This window comes from Silurus aristotelis (assembly GCF_946808225.1).
Source record: "Silurus aristotelis genome assembly, chromosome: 13".
NCBI classification, from domain to species: domain Eukaryota; kingdom Metazoa; phylum Chordata; class Actinopteri; order Siluriformes; family Siluridae; genus Silurus; species Silurus aristotelis.
In genome coordinates this window covers 29,253,647-29,271,326 of record NC_139586.1, presented here as the reverse complement: position 1 = coordinate 29,271,326, position 17,680 = coordinate 29,253,647, and the positions used below count along the sequence as shown (strand labels likewise).

Genomic DNA, 17,680 nt, shown 5'->3' with positions numbered 1-17,680 from the left:
GAATGGAAAGCCAGAAAGGGAGAAGAAAGGAGGCAAAAAGGAAAGAAAGAAGAAAGATGGAAGAAAGGAAAAGACTAAACTAAGAAGATAATACAGAGAAGAAAGGAAGGAAGAAAGGAAGGAAGGAAGGAAGAAGAAGAAAGAAAGAAAGAAAGAAAGAAAGAAAGAAAGAAAGAAAGAAAGAAAGAACATGTGGAAGAAGTGAGACAGAGATGAAGGAAGGCAGAGAGATAGAGAGGTGTGAGGGAGGGAGGGAGGGAGGGAGGGAGGGAGAGAAAAAAAGGAAAGATGGAAGAAAAGCTAAACATATGAGTAAAGGAAACAATAAAGGAAACAATAAAGGAATTCATAAAATAGACATAAGGAAAATGAGGAAGAAAAGAAGGAGGAGGGAATGAATGAGAGAAATTAAGAGTTAAAAGTGGAAGAAAGAAAAACGAATTAAGGGAAAAATATGAGAAAACATTAATGAATTGTTTGATGAATATAAAATATGATAAATGGCCTCGGGGATATCTGAACCCCGGCGAATCATGTATGAAGATCTTAAGGGGTCTAAACCATGATCTCCTCCACCACGATCTAAACACCACCTCTGATTGAACACAGAACAGCGTGTCTTTCTCCAGTTCGAGTCTTGAGATGTATAGAATCTATGCCAAGGAGCCTCAGAGCTCATATTCGAACCAAAACCTCACGAACACAAAAATACTTCATAACAAATTCAACACTATATAGAATATAAAATATGTGGACACCTGAGCATGAGATGTTTACGTGCTTCTTTTAGAACATTCTACACTGCATTAAATTCCCATTTGCTGTTATGATAACCTCCACTCTTCTGGGAAGATGTTCTTTTAGATTTTGTGGAGATTCACTCAGTCACAAGGGTATCAGTTTAGTCCCTTTGTTGGGTCTCCAGGTTTAAGTGAAGCTGGGTTTCATTCTCAGCTTTAAAAGACATCCAAAGAACAAACTTATGTACATTTATAACATATGAATTCAACATTTATAACCTCTTTATCTCCGTAAAGCTGCTGTTAAAAATGCTCTACAAATGAAACTGAATTGAATTAAAACTGTTTGAAGAAGGACTCCATACACAGCTGGAAAATTCAGGTGTCCCAATAATTTTGTCAAAACAGTGTAGGATATTTCAACATTTATTTAATTGCTTGGTGTCCAAGGTGTCTCCATTTTCTGAGAAACTCTCAAGCACATCAATATCATCATATGAGTGGAAAGATGAGAAGATCGATGCTGAAGTTTTATTACTACGTCCCATTCGAGTGATTTTCTGATCCGTTATACAGAGCAGAGTCTCTTCCCCACATCTTCGGCCCATCAGCCCTGAAGTTCACTCACCTGGGAATGTGCCAGGAGTCTACGAGTTCCAAAGGAAGGCCGAAAGATCCACAAGGCTAATTAATTACACCTAATTATCAGGCGTTAACGACAGAGTCATTTGTAATGTCAACCTTCCAAGTGCGAGGACGCGAGTTTGACTTTAGCGAGACATTTACGGATTTTTTTTACTGGAGTTTGTCTTTAAATATACTGCTGAATATGCAAAATGTTTCAAATGCACCATTATTACTCAGGAACGTGACTTGTGCACTAATGAAGAGAAAAAGTGATGCAAGCCTGAGCTTCAGTCGATCACACACACACACACACACACACACACACACACACACACACACACACACACACACACACACACACACACACACACACACACACACACAGGGTCTCGTTTACTTGTGCAAGAAAACATTGAACATTGATCTCCTGTGAGCTGTGAATATCACATCTGAGAGACTGACACACACACACAGACACACACACACACACACACACACACACACACACACACACACACACACACTCACACTTGCATGACTCATGCAGATGTTCACGGTCATACGCTGACGTTCTCCTTTTCTTCATTCTTTCTAAAGTTTTTAAAAAAAAGAAACCATAACGCATTTACACTCTCAAAAGTATTGGGACACCTGAATCTTCCGACCGTATGTGTTTCTTCTCCAAACTGTATTCATTTAAATCAGAGCAATTTTAGCAATAAACATTGTCCCAAAGCAGCTTTACGGAGATAAAGAGGTTTTAAAATCCGATTTGTTCCCCACAGTTAAACTAGGAGACCCAAACCTGTTCCATCATGACAAAATCCAGCTCCATGAAGATCTGCTTTGCATTGGTTGGAATGGAAGATCTCCTGCTATGGAGCTCCAGCCCTATTGAATATGATGAATGTTAACTTTGACTGCACCCCAGGCCTCCTCACCTTCTCACCTTCTCACTACCTGACTTCACTAACAGCCTTGTAGCTGAATGAATCTCCACAAAATCTACTGAAGCATCTTCCTTAGAGAAGAGTGGAGGTAGTTATAAGAGCAAATTAGGACTAAACCACATACTATACTTATGACCAGGTGTCTGCAAACTTTTGCCAATTTGGTGTATCTGGGAATCTTCATGGGAATATTGTAATGCAGCATGATGTTTAACATGAGAATGTCATAACTCTATAGATGATATCAGTTTCATTACAGTTTCATTTGGTTTAGTTTTACAGCTTATGTTCTCAACAACATGTGTGGTTCATTTAAAAAGATAAAATATGATGAGCAAATATTCCCTGATGGAGAACTGATCCCTCGAATGGGAACTGGGATATTTTCAACACTATATCTAACAGTGTTAGCAGTTTGCCAGCATATAATATATTTGTCTTTACAAAGAAATAGAGAATATAAATCTTTCATTTAATTCATCTCTATAAGTTTATCACTAATAAGTAAACCAGAGGTGATGTTGGCGGGCCGTGCATTTGGTTCCTGGGCCTTCAGTGAGGACTTTCAGGACTTAATCCACCTTTTAATACCACCATCACATCACAATTATTGAAACCATCAATCTTATTTTGTAATGAGCTAAAGATCGCAAAATCTGCCTCAGGTTATGTAGAGGAAACAGAACCGAGTCTTTTACCTCTCAACTCCTTTAGTCCGAGTCGTTCGTCCTTTTATCAGGTGACTCCCATAGACACTATAAAGGCGATTAAAGGATTAAAGGAACGAAATGAACTAAATGACTTGAAAAAAAGATACGTTTTTTTTTTTTATTAATTTTAATTTTTTTCTAAAATGATCAGATCTTCTGATCACTAGCATCCATATATCCCAGTTTACCAAAACTCTCTAACCACTGTTATAGAATCAGCCACATTGAAAGTGAGCTCTTCTCTCTCTCTCTCTCTCTCTCTCTCTCTCTCTCTCTCTCTCTCTCTCTCTCTCTCTCTCTCTCTCTCTCTCTCTCTCTCTCTCTCTCTCCTTCTCTCTCTCTCTCTCTCTCTCTCTCTCTCTCTAAACCATGGCCAAGTCTCCAGCTGCACGAGTCCCACCTGTAAAGTGTCTTCTTGACTGAGTGATAATTAGGCTGGTGCTTCCCAGTCCTGTGGTGTTGCCTCTCTGACCTTAAGGATGAACAACATGCCCAGAAACACGAGGGATCTGAATCTTGACCCCATTCAGAGACCAGCTAATGTGGTGCTAAATATATCATTAAATCTATTAATTAAAGTGCAGGCTGTTAAATGCCAATCAGAGGGCATTTCGAGAATTCTCTGGAGCCTTTTTCTGAACAAAAGCACAGTGTTATGATCATCTTAATTACCAGAGACTTTTACAACCTACAGGAAATATGATGGAGAAACAGATTGACAAAAGGAGTGAAGGAGATGTAAGGCTCATGACAGGGTTTATATCGATATCAACTCTCCTGGTGGTTGTTATATGGCCAATTGTGATAATTTGATGTCTATGACTCTCAGAGATTTGCCTGCTGACTCGGGGGAGACGTACGGCCAGCGTTCGAGCCGACACCTACTGCCGCCTGTACTCACTTTCTGTGGACAACTTTAATGAAGTTCTGGAGGAATATCCAATGATGAGGAGAGCCTTCGAGACTGTAGCCATTGACAGACTGGATCGGATCGGTAAGTGTTTATTTGTTGATCGTATCATCATTTTATCAACACACGGGTTGTTTATTCAACTGGCCAATCACATGGCCAGTCTGATTACACAAGATGCTCATTTGCATTATTCAGAAATAAAGAAGGTTAGTTGTGTTGATATGATTGATATCTTTTTGTGTCTGGTTCAGTATTGAGCTGCAGACGGATACAAACTCGGAAAGAGCGTTCTTTACCTTACCTTTCGTTGTTATTGTGGTGTTGTACCTTCAACAGTTACACCCATAATATACACATGTTCACCTGAAAAAGAAGCTCTAGTGCACCATTTAAATATAGAAACATTGAAATAAACAGAGAGCATTCTGGTGTATAAAATACCTTTCTATAGAGTTCAATATGGTTAAAGGTTTGAGCAGGTTTCAGCATCCAGTTACAGATTTTGTTCCTCTTTGCTTTGAACGAATTCGCACGTCTCCAGCACGTTTCCTCATCGGATCGTCTTCATATCACCTTGTGCTCTACATCTGCATCTTTTAAATCCAACCATAAGCGTGTCTTCCTTCACCACATCCATAAACCGTCCTCTTTTTCTCCACCCTCCAACTCTAATGCACCTAAATGATCATCAACTGGTTATAAGGACATTTAAATGCAGAAAACGCAACAAACCAACACAAAAAAAATCTGAATTTCCTGCTGTTTAATCAACTTCAGTACACTGCTATTGAGTTTTTAATGAATGAATGAACACTTGTTCTGTATCTCGTTAGATAATCAGATGGTATTTGAAACTCCTGTCTGTCCTGGTGTTCGGGGCTCTGTAGCGTTTGGATCCACGGTGATTTGAGTCTGCAGCTTTCTGATAATTCCTGCAGTTCAGGAGATAAACCTGGTTGTGTTGGAAGAAATCCAATCCAATGTTTGAATAGATATAACAATCTAGCGTCTATATCTACTGTATATCTGTATGCTGGGGCACTTTATATTTGTTTGTGTAAGCCTTTTAGCTACTGCACACTGAAAGGTCAGATGAGTTCATCATTATCCCAGTTTTGTCTTTCATTTCTTTTTCTTAACAATGGAAATCAACCAACAGTATGTAAACATGCAATCTGCTAATCCACACCCATCCTCCTCCTCCTCCTCCTCCTCCCTACATCCCATGCTCCTCTTCCAAGGTCGGTCTGCTGCTGATGTCAGATTGTCACATGACCATCTCAGATGTTTACAAAGCGCCTACATGGCTGCTTCTCGCCCGGCGGTTGCCATGGCATCCACATTCCATCTGAGATCGGTTCTGCTGGCAGATGAGTTTGGATTCTAAACACAATCACGGCTCGTCCTGTCCTCTCATGCCAGACCCGTGTTGACACAATTTAGACATTAGCCTAAGACTGGGATAAAATTTGGCTAATTTTTTTCACTGTGTGTTTCACTGAAGAATCTTTGGAGCAAAAAAAATTATATAAAAATGTACCCAATATAATAAGATGTAAGATGTATATAATAGGATGTACCCAATATAAACTTTCTTATTTTTACGAATGCATCTGCTCAAATCTTTAAGAACATGCGAGTCAGCAGTTCAGGTCACACTGAGATGGAAGAGGGATGTGGGGAGTTGATGAGTGTAATGGAGAGAGATGGTCAGGCTCTTGTCTGTAGGAGGTAGGTCATTTCCCCTGGAGAATTGCTCTCAGCAGTAGCGGTGATGAGATCGGGCTACGGCCACATACTTCATCTCATGTTAGCGAAAGCGGCACAGTGACTCAGCAAATAAAAGAAAGAAATGTCCTGAATGTTCCTGCTGCACTGGGTGGGGACACCATATCTCTGAAGCTTCCTATGTACATTTTGGCGATCAGATAAAAGCTTTGTTACCTGCATCAGTAAAAATCAGATGCTCCAATACTTAATATATGAACCTTGAAAATTTGGGAATTTGTGTTACAGCAGACCTTCTGTCCTCAACACTGCGCTGGAGCAACACTAATATACCATATTTATGGTGGTGCAAAGATTGAAAAAAACTTTGATAATGAAGAATAACCTGGTAGTGTGATAATAAATGATGCTGTGTTGTGTGTAAACATGTACTGTTACCATCGAGACGATACGTTTACAGGTTATTAGACCCCTACCGTGATCAGGTGACACTGTATCAGGGTTTGCTTGGAATCTAATCACACTGCAGACAAACCATCCTGAAAGGAAGAATGGGGATGGATCAAGATAAAGATACCAGCACAAGTACCCATTACCATCTTAGTGTCATAGAATAATATTAGATCAGTGCTGGTTGTACTGTATGGTGACCCCCTTCTGCTTAAAGGGGGGCTGATAAATAGTGCAAATGATAATAATAACTGCAGAAAATCAGGGTCTAAGTATAAGAAATAAATGCTTGATTTAAGAAGATACAGAATTAAAACAAGTCAAATGATCTGTCAGTGCAGAGAGATCATTACACATGGTAAGATTTTTAGAAAAGAACAAAATGTCTTGAAATAAACATTTAAATATTTATTCCAATCGTAGACTAGTCCCAAGCCCGGATAAATGGGGAGGGTTGCGTTAGGAAGGGCATCCGGTGTAAAAACATGTGCCAAATCAAACATGTGGAGGATCCGCTGTGGCGCCCCCTAATGGGAGAAGCCGAAAGAAAAAATTCCAATCATAGACTAATTTAATTAAAACTAACCTGCAAATGAACTTTAAACCGTTTGTTTTTCTTAATATGTATAAAAAGATCTTAAAAACCAGAGAACAAGAGAATTTCTCTTCATTTAAGAATCATCTTATATATATTCTGTCTTAAAATAAGACAAAGCATTTAAACTATGAACAAGATCACTTTTAAAACACATGCGTACTGTCAGCAATTATTGATTCAAATGTAATAGTACTGTAGTTACGATGAAAAGTCAACGCAAAATCATTACCGTCTCAAAATATTTTAACCTTTTGCAACATAAAATATATCGAATCTCCAACATGAGAGACTGAAATCAAACTACTGAACAATAGTGTAATAAAAAGCCATAAGTCTTCTTCTTCATTTGGCTTCTACCATTAGGGGGCGCCATAACGGATCATCCGTCTCCATACCCCCCCCCTGTCCTCTACATCTGCCTCTGCATGTCTTCCCTCACCACAACCATAAACCTCCTCCTTGTTCTTCCTCTTTTCCTCCTTCCTGTTGTCTCCATTCTCAGCATTCTCCTACTGATATACCCCATGTCCCTCCTCTGCACATGTCCAAACCATCTCAATCACACCTCCCTCACCTTGTCTCCAAAACGTCCTACATGCGCTGTCCCTCTAATAAACTCATTTCTAATCTTGTCCATCCTCGTCACTCCCAACAAACATCTCAACATCTTCAGCTCTGCTACCTCCAGCTCCACCTCCTGTCTTTTACTCAATACCACTGTCTCTAATCCATACAACATCTCAGGTCTCACCACAGTCCTATAAACTTTCCCTTTCACTCTCACAGATACTCTTCTATCACAAATCACTCCTGCTATCACTCTTCTCCACCCACTCCACCCTGCCTGCACTCTTTTCTTCACTTCTCGAACACACAAGCATTTGGAACAAATAATATTAAAGTCCTAAATTTGATTATTGAGCATTTTTTCACTGGCAACTTCACAACCAGTTATTACAGCTACAATTAAGTCTTAAAATATACAAAGCCTCAAATCACATCTCTGATGGGAATTAAGCTCAATTTACAGGTCAAATAACTAACTTGAAACTTTACTAATAAATGAAAAAAAGCTAAATAATCTTAAAACAAACCTAATCTCACACAATCTGTTCTTGCATCCTATTTTATTCTTTAAATTGTTAAAAAAAAAAAAAATGACGACTAGATTAGGAGTTTTTGCAGTGTATAACTGGTTAACTCAATGCTTCTGTTTTTGTTTCCAGGCAAAAAGAACTCCATTCTGATGCATAAAGTGCAACATGACCTAAATTCTGGAGTTTTTAACAACCGTGAGAATGAGCTAATTCAGGAGATTGTGAAGTACGACCGGGAGATGGTGAAACTTGTGGACCTGCAAAGACCCAGGGCCATGTCAGCCACTCAGTCAACCTACGGGACCATGTTTCCTTCCTCCAGTCAGCCTCCAACAGGCTCTGCCATTGCCACCCTGCAGCAAGCTGTAGCTATGAGTTTCTGTCCCCAGATGGTCAACCCTCTGGCAGCACACGGAGCTCTCCAGTCCCCCCGCATGGTACGCCGTTTCCAAGTGGTCCAAAACATCGCCAGCCCCGGGGTCCAGCAGACCCCAACAGGCTCACAATTCTCCAGCACTGCTTTGCCCTCTGCCCTCATCAGCACGCCTGTCCAGAGCCCGTTGGTTACCAGCGCTCGAACATTCCAGTACAGCTCTAGTCCCATGGGGGCTCCTTCAGGATCTCAGCTCTCCCTGGTGCAGCAGCACATTCCCAGCCCTACACACAGAGCAACGGTTTCAAGGAATGCAATGACCCAGGATGCCAGAGCTCTCTCAGCCTCCCAACCGTCTTTGCCCCATGATGCCATACAACAAGCTGCCCCAAGCCCACCTCAGTCCACAAGAGTTTCCTCCACGTCTATTGGACCACCTCACAACCTCCCCGGGACCATGGGCTTTAGAGCTGCCATTTCCCCCAGGATGACGCTTCAGCACCAGATGTCTGTAGGAGCATTTTCACCTGCCTCTCTGCCACAGATGAGGCCAAGCCAGGACTCGGGGCTTCCCAAGAAAGATTCAGTAGTCAGCCTTCCAGACACGGACCATCCTGTTAGGTCCAGATTATCTTCCAATTTGTGACCTTGATGGATCTGGGTGTGTAGGTGCCTCTTGCTTGTCATGCCGTGGATCTTACTTTTAGAATGTACCTGGTTCAAAACTGTGACAAGAGCAGAGGGTGAACAGAACTGCCAGACTTGACAGCATATTATTAACCATACAAAGTCTGTAAAACTAAAGATTTAACGATCACAACGATGTTTCTGTTGTATCCACCAACATAAATATCAATGTAGCTTCTTCCAACACAGTTTGCCTCTTTAGAATTGCTTACTTTTATTGTGGTTTTATTGGAACATTGCAAAAATCAGTTCCCTACTGTACATGTTAGTTCAGTAACACAGTGTAGACTGGAATGCAACATTGGGGCAAAGCGACACGTCTCTGATGACTATGTAACTCTTTACAAGTGGTTCTTTTTTTGCAAGTTTCCTCCACCCTACTTCACGTGGTTAGTCAGTAGTGTTTATACCTATGACCGAGCAATATTAAACCTGTGATAGAAAATGCAATGGTTTATTACACCAGAAGTGGCTAAAGGGGTGACAGACGATCACACTGGAAGGATTTGGTACAGAAATGGATTTGAAGAACTCTGGACCGAAGATTCGGCAGAAAAAATGTGTTTAAAATGCAAATGAAACAAATCCACTGCCTTGATTTTCACTGCGAAACCATATTTTGTCCAGGGCTGTGCGTTTGTGTGCGTCTCAAATATTCAGTTATTTATTCATAATTGCAGCCCATAGCAAATTTCCACATTAATTTCTGATCAACTGCAAAGAAAAAAAAAAAAAAAGGATGGATTTACAGTGGAAACAGAAAAAGCAGGTGGAGAGAAACCCTGCAAATGGATATCCAATAATACCGTATACAATCTTTCCCAAATATCGATTGCTTCCGCAGTGCCGCATCTAAACCAGTTTCCAAATGTTTAGTGGATGTCAAAGGGGAATTATTCATCTACTCGGAAAAAACTTCGATATTTCCCATACCAGCGCAAAAAGGATGTAGCAGCATACATTGTGCACAGAGTCTCTCTCGAATAGGCTGCTATTTAGCATGCATTATGCAATGAGTGTTTCTGAGCTCACGTGTGACCCAGAGGTTCACTCCGTCCCTGTAATCGATCGATTTGAAATATTCCTCTGTCTCGTTTCAAAGGTTTTTTTTTATTTTTTATCTCGATTGTAATATTCTGCTCCTGTAAGACAAATCTGTTTTAAACACATCCCCTTTTTGCCCCGTGTGTATGAAAGTGTAAAACGAACCTGCAGCCTGATAAAGATGGAACTCCAAACCAGCCCAAAACCCCCACAAAAGAAGGTTTCTTCCTTCTACAGGTATTCGACAATCTCCCTCTTCTTGTACACCGTTTGCCAAATTTAAACAAATCTTAAAAGCAATAAAAAGAAAACATTTATTTCCACATTTTGACCGAGAGAAGCGACTGAATCGCTGCGTAATCACCGTCGTAAGGAAAAAAAAACAAACATGCCACAGGTTTTGCTATGCATTCAGGCTGGGAATGGTGACGTTCGTTCTGTGGTTCAATTTCATCTTTCAATAAAGAGCGGAAGAGTTTTGGTTTGACCTTCATGTGTCCTTCTCTTTTTTTTGGTTATTGGTTTCGCTCTGCAACAGCAAATAAATCATTTCAGTCGTACAGAAAAGCAAACAAAGCTTTTTTTGTTTAGTCTCGACTCAGTAAGAGTGTTTGCCATTCAAGGAAAAGGGGCGGAGCTTTCATATGACAACATGAGAGATTACTAATGTTAGAAAGGGAAAAGGAGTGGAGATTATAGGATGTCATTAGGCAAGAGATTGATGTTAGAAAAGGGCAGAGCTTGCAAGAGAAGAAACAAGAGCACTCTGTTACCAAAAAAGGGGCGGAGCTTTCAGAAGACATGATAAGATCACTAACATGAAATAGAAAGAGGGGCGGAGTTTCCAGGATGTCAGGAGACAAGAGGAAAGATTACTAAATTGAGGAAAGGAAAAGGCTTTTAGGAAAACAGAAAACAAATATCACTAATGAGAGACAGGAAAAGGGGAGGAGCTTTCAATAAAACGAGATGTGAGATTACTAATGTAAGATAGGAAAAGGGGGCGGGGCTTTCGGGAAGACAGAAGAGAAGATATTACTATAGTGAGATATTGAAAATCTCAACATTATAAAAATGTTATTTTTATTAGACATGGTTCAGTATTTATACATTACAGCTTCTGCACAAAATATTTTACATTCCTAAATCAAAATTACAAAATAACGTCCTGAGCTGTTCACCATATTTTACAGAAGATCCTCATTGATCTGCTCGTTCCTGCTCCTCCTGACAGTGTGGCCTGTTCACGTGTGGAGCCTGAGCTGTAGATTAAATCAGCCTAGAGGTGTGGAGAAAAACGACCAGCTTGACTGAGACCAGAGAAACATCTGAACTCTTGAGCAGGACTTTGAATGGCTGTGTTGTTTTCATGACACACACACGTCATCGATCCCCCGCCTTTGTGCAAACACTTCTACTCCATCAGTCCTGATTCGTGAGAGCTTCACTGAGTGTGTAGATGCTGCATCCATCGAAGCGGATGATTCAGACTGTCAGTCTCTGAGCTCAGCATGGAGATGCCCCAGGGGTGGAAGTGAGGGTGAGGGAAAGGGGAGAAGCAGCATTTACTCTTTTGATCCATCTGGGAAAGTTCTTCAGCTGAACATCTTTCAACTGAAGAAATACGTAGATTCCTTCACCCTCTGCAGATCAAAATCACCTAAAGAAAAGAACAAATATTTATACTCCATACACCGTACATGCTTCATTTATATAAACACACACACACACACACACACACACACACACACACACACACACACATACACACACACACACACACACACACAAGTCGAGTGAATGTGTGAAGGCCGTGAGTCTGAGCTACTAATATTGAAGCTGTTGGAGTTGAACTCCTGGTGCTGTTTATCATTTGAATGTTTTCTTCTCCAGTTCATCTCGAGTGGTTTATGAAAATCCCTGTATTCTCCGTAGAAGTTCCACAAAACTCCTCCATGGAGCTCAGTAAAGTCTGATATCTTTCATTGACGTCATAACGCGACCTCACGTCATCGCGCGACACTCACCCGTCTCAGGAACCTTCCCCAGCAGCTGTGACATCTTCCAGTACTCCAGAAACTTCTTGCTCTTTGTGTTACCCCTGGAAGAAAAACCCAATCGAAATATTAATATCAACCGGACACTGCTCGAGAAACGTGTAACAGAGACTCGCACGTGTGCGTGTGTTGAAACGTACGGTGGTCCTGAGCAGTATTTTTGCAGCAGGAACTTGGAGAGGTCCTGAAGAATGGGCTCATTGTGCAGAGCCACGAACTGCTCACGACACACCTGTGGAGAAACAGGAAACATCGATTTAGAGGCTACACACAGACACACACACACACAGACACACACACAGACACACACACAGACACACACACTCACTCACTCACCCACCCACCCACCCACCCACACACACTTCCGTTGTTCAGTAGACCTAGAAACTGGATTTAAAACAGAGAAAAAAAATCGACGGCGACATCATCAGTATTATTGTGTAGATTTTATTATGATCTTAAATGTTTTTATTTCGCCTCCTAATTCTGGATTAGTTTATTATTTTGTTCTGCACCGTACAGACAGTTTTTAAGAGATATTTTATCTGTTTCAAAAGCATTATTACTGTTTTTTTTCCCCATAATAATTGCTATTGAAATTAATTCGATTTACCGATTGATTTAAAATGAATACTGAATAAAAAATAAACTTTATAAACTAAACTATAACAAACCAAAAAAAATTAAAATGACTGAATCATGAAAATGGTTTAGAGGAAATCAATATATACATTAGTAAATATAATGATCTAATAAATAAATGATAAATAATAAATATTTCAGCGCACAGTGTAAAAACAAACAGCACGTGGCAGCAGGGATTCACCTCTAGAGGCCGCTCTCGTAATGAAAGCCAACTGAAAGCCGGAAAAACTATCGGTATGGATTTTTGCCGATTTCTGACTTGACCTGTAATAATAACTAAGGGACATATTTGTTTAAAATCCAACCTTTATCATCAAATACGGATATGAGTAAAAAAAAGATTTTCAGTGGGCCGTTCCAAATGTGGGGGCGGGGCATAGTTTGATGACCCCTGGTGTGAAGTCTCTACTACACCTTCTGAAGGCCGAGCTGTGCCGAGCTTTCTTACAGCAGATGGGTTAACAGATGCAGGGTTCACGAGAAGTTTAGGAAAAGCTCAGGACAGGAAACGGGATTCCACATGGCACTGCACACGAACCTGAAGGAACCTTAATTTAGACGTACCTTGTTCATGATGTCGACTGTCAGCGCGTGGGTCCAGTAGCAGTCGTGCACTGAGACGAAGGTCAAACCAGCACTGAAAATACACATCAGCTTTATAACAAGCGGCTTATTATACACTCGTACATACACATTTATCAGAAATAATAAACAACGTTAACAAGCGTTATGAAGCCGCTATGTCACCTGTAGCAGTTAAGTGCAGTCAGCATCATGTGTGTGGAGTCCAGAGAGTGGATGAAGTTTGGAGGAAATGCATTCTTTTGCTTCACCGTGTCCGGCCTCCTACAAAACATATATAATAACAACATCATTTAGAGAGTAAAATTAATTAGACTTTGTCTCAAGAATGTACAAGTCGATACCTAATGTGTGGGCCAGTGGCGACTGTGGTGAAGAAAAAAACTCCCTAAAACTTCATGAGGCTGAAACCTTGAGAATACAGACTCCAAATGGAACCTTATTCTCATCACCAAATGTCATTGTTGAGGTGTTGGATGCTTAATATGGAGCTGTTCATGGTCCTGAACCATTGTAGCAGAGTGTTGATATTAAATAGTCCAAATTCATCATCAAAGTTCTTGAGTTGCTCAGTAATTTGTTGATGTGGAACCATCCTCAGACAGAAGAGCCTCCAAGTAAAGAGAACTCCATCCTGAGGTGGGGTGTTGAGATGTATCGAGCAGATGTGAAGAGAAGAAAAGGGCAGGAGCACTGATCACTGGTGCTTCATGCTCCAACAGGTCTACAGGAACAATTATTCTCTATGCAGATACGATTTTGTTTACAGATTCCATAAACGTAACTGTTACACAACACACTCATATGTATCTGTTTTAATACAGTAGAATGTTTTACTGGACCGGTTTCCTCCTCCTAGGACTGTTGAGGTTTTGAATGACCGCGTACGATTATTTCAAGGTCTGATTATTTATGAGGACGTTCTGAAAAGCGTTTCTGTTTTGGAGCTGAGTGCATTTAGCGCACACATGGATAACGTCAAGGGTGAAATGGACGCTGAACTGCCCTTTGAATCTGCTATTCGTTTCTCCTTCATCTTCCTCCTCAACAGTGGCATTAAAAAAGTGAAGCTCCATCCATGACGTGTCTCTTCAGAGTAGCTTCTGTATACACTGATGAAGTTCTTTCAACCAAACGCAGGAGACTGACAAATACATAAACCATGATGGAAAAAATACAACTACTGTATAATAACCATATCCACAAAATGGACAAAAAAAGATGTGCTTTTTGATCATCCCATTCCACATTTAGTCTCCATTTACTGTTATTAGAAGCTCTAATCTTCTGGGAAGATGTTCATTACATTTTGTGGAGATTTATGGATATTTATTGAGCTACAAGCGTGTTAGTAAAGTCAGGTACTGATGTATTTGAAGTGAGGAGGCCCAAAAGTGTTCAGTAGTGTTAGAGCTCTATAGCAGAGATCTTCCACATCTTCCAACCCATGTGAAGCAGATCTTTATGGAGCTGGCTTTGTGCACAGGGGCATCATTATGCTGGAACAGGTTTGGGTCTCCAAGTTCATCTAAAAGGGAAAATGTCATTGTTACAGGCCATTGCTACCAATCCCATGGTAACACTTTGGGGAGGAACCACATTGGGTGACAAGACAGGTGTCCCAATACTTTTGGCAGACAGGTTTGGTGAAGATCCCTTTCTCTTTGAATCTCATCTTTCAGAATCTCGGATGCAAATAGGTGAATATATGAAATAAATTAGAATATATAATATTATAATGTATTTTTCCATCTGGGTTGAACTTGAGTTCCCACAACGAGAAGCCAAATTTCTCTTCACATTTCCTGTCATGACGACCCAGAGAGGACCTTCACTGAGATCGGGAGCGGCTGAGGATGAGGATATTTCTGAGAGACGTTCCTCTCGGTCTCTAGTGCAGCCCCTGATAATGTGTCTCAGTAAAGGCAGCTGTCTATCAGAGGCAGCAGGAGATGGATATCAGGGAGTACTGAGCCGTCAGATTGGTCACTATGACAGGGTTCCTAAACATTTAGCATTTTCTAATTTCCAGACTTTTCCAGAGTCAAATACACAGACTTCCCTAAAGACTTTTAGGATCATATTTAACATTTAAAATAATGATTATAATTAAATAAATATCATGCGTTACATTACAATCTCTGATGCTTTTTGATGTGTTTACCCAAAGGGGGCGCTTTACTGCCAAGGCAAATTCTGCCTCACAACGTAACAACCAACAGCTAGCTGGTCTAGCGCCGCCCTTTTGGTAGCACTGTGAGTCTGTTTTTAACTCCACGAGAAAAACTCCTTTTGGCCATGTTCATACTAATAGGCAGATTTTTCTCTCCGTTTTAGCCGTCTGTCCACACTGAGACGCACTTTCAGTCAACGAAAACACGTGACACGTGACGTAAAAATTCTTAGAAAAAAACCGAAGAGGGCAATAGTACGGAAACACTAATATTTTTCAATAATCAGTTTGGAAAAAACGGTCACATATGTCAGGAAAAGTCAGGTGTCCCAATATTTTTGGCATGCAGTGTAGCACACAGCTAATGTGGAAAAGCTGCATTTCGGAGCTGAGGAACTTACTCATAGACGTCATGGCTTATCTGGAGACTCAGGAACTGAATGTTGCCCTTGAGCTGTAAAAAAAAAAAAAAATAAAAATAATGAGAAAAATAGAGTCAAAGAAAATCTAAAGAAAAAAAAAGTCACGATGGCAAGCGACCAAAGCTGGTTAGATATCTAGAAAACCAGCTTCTAATTATGATTCCAGTACCATTTCTTTATCTGTCCTCAGTAACAGCTTTAACCTGGTGAGATTTAAAGTTTTTGCCCACTTCTTTTATATTAAAGCCTCCAACTCCTTTAATAAATATCAGACAGAAAATAATGGAAGACGCATGAAATCTGATACAAAATCCAAAATGCAGAATCCAGAAATCTGGCTTGAAGGTTTGATTTGGGCTCGTGTCTCCTCAGAGACTCACCATCTCAGAACAGATCATAAGATCCCATTCTACATTTACTCTCCTGAGTGTGGAGGTGAGGAGTGCAGTCAGCATTCACATTTAGAGCTCTTTAGCAGGAGATCTTCCACTCCAACCCATAGACTGTGTGCACAGTGGCATTGTCATGCTGGAACACATTCAGATCTCCTCTTTTTCACGCTGCTGTCTCCAGGTTATAGAGAAGTTTGTTATAGCATCTCGCTCTCTTCCAGGTGACCAAGTTCCCCAAGTTCTATTCATCTTCTTCCTTCACCTACATGTCTCTGTCAAAGCTCCTGCCCAAAACTGATTACGCAGAAAGTCAATCTCACACTTGGACTTAATGGTCCAGGCTGCGCTTGAAGAGCTCCGGAATCGATCTCAAAACACTTCAGACACAGAAACGGACTGCAGGATTGAGAAATGAATCCGGCGACATGAGATATGTCACGATCGTATTCGTGTGTAAAACATAAGCAGACGTTCTCCATTCAGCTCACTCATCTTCTCATCTGCACACTCTGGGTTTGTTGAGAAGTGAGGAACAGTGAACCCTGAGCATTATCCTGGTGCACCACGCGAGGGGTTTGTTTATTACACAAATCAACTCCAGTGGTTTTTATTGTCGAAGGGACGCAACGTGACGTCCCTCCAGGACCGAGGAGCTTCAGAAGACGATGCACAGGACTACAAAAGGAGTACATGTGCAACCACCACCACAACATAGTACAAGGAGAACCAATCACACACTGAATGATGGTACGGAGCAACACAGAGAGCTGATGTGGAACAAAGTGCAGGAGCTTTGAACTTCAAATAATAAATACCGTGTAGTCGCGACGGTTCGACTTGCGATTTTTTTTTATCTTCCGGTGACGACAAATACAACAAAAGTGAAAATATTTAGAGCGGCTGTAGCGGTGTACCGTATATGCGGTACGATACGTTTGGATGCTGCCCCCGCCTGGTTGGATGTCTTACTTGCACCAGCGCTCATTAGAGTTCAGGTTCTCAGTGTTTTAGTTCGTATTGTTTTTGGCGTGTCAAAGCCCAGTTTTAACTCTCTATTTTTCGCTCCACACGTTCTACAGCACATCAAATCAAATACCACAGGTCTGGTTACCATGGCTACAACTTTAAATGACCTCGACGACCTTCATGGAGTCCGCTGAATAGGTTTTTTGAACGTCAACATGTTCTCACATTCCTTTACATGAAAACACTTTTTCCCGGGTGTAAAGGAGAAGAATTTCTCTAAGCAGAGAAGAGAGACGTGGGTATCTACGTGTGGATCACACTAACCTTTATATGGAGAAAAGTATATTATGTGCATCTTCTCCAAACTGCTTCTACAAATTAGGAGGCGCACAGTTGTGTAGGAGACCCAAACCTGCTGCAGCAAGATGATGCCCCTGTGCACAAAGCCAGCTGCATTAATATCTGTTATCTATGGGTTTGGAAGATGTGGAAGATCTCCAGCTATACAGCTCTGATTGAACATGAA

At 40.9% G+C, this 17,680-nt stretch overlaps 2 protein-coding genes across 3 annotated transcripts in view; one reads left to right on the top strand and one right to left on the bottom strand.

Moving 5' to 3' along the window:
- hcn2b (hyperpolarization activated cyclic nucleotide-gated potassium channel 2b) overlaps nt 1-10,404 on the top strand; it is a 43,574-nt gene extending 33,170 nt beyond the window's left edge. The window contains exons 7-8 of the mRNA XM_083559052.1: nt 3,857-4,021; nt 7,943-10,404. Coding sequence (XP_083415178.1) covers nt 3,857-4,021; nt 7,943-8,832 — 1,055 coding nt within the window. The 3' untranslated portion in view covers nt 8,833-10,404. The remainder of the gene's footprint in view (nt 1-3,856; nt 4,022-7,942) is intronic.
- A 579-nt stretch (nt 10,405-10,983) lies between these two features.
- Nucleotides 10,984-17,680, bottom strand: part of polrmt (polymerase (RNA) mitochondrial (DNA directed)) — a 42,950-nt gene continuing 36,253 nt past the window's right edge. For both annotated transcript variants that reach the window (XM_083559016.1, XM_083559017.1), the window contains 6 exons: nt 15,776-15,828; nt 13,367-13,465; nt 13,184-13,256; nt 12,115-12,206; nt 11,945-12,018; nt 10,984-11,577 (listed from right to left, as the gene is read on the bottom strand). In XM_083559016.1, coding sequence (XP_083415142.1) covers nt 11,528-11,577; nt 11,945-12,018; nt 12,115-12,206; nt 13,184-13,256; nt 13,367-13,465; nt 15,776-15,828 — 441 coding nt within the window. In that variant the 3' untranslated portion in view covers nt 10,984-11,527. The remainder of the gene's footprint in view (nt 11,578-11,944; nt 12,019-12,114; nt 12,207-13,183; nt 13,257-13,366; nt 13,466-15,775; nt 15,829-17,680) is intronic.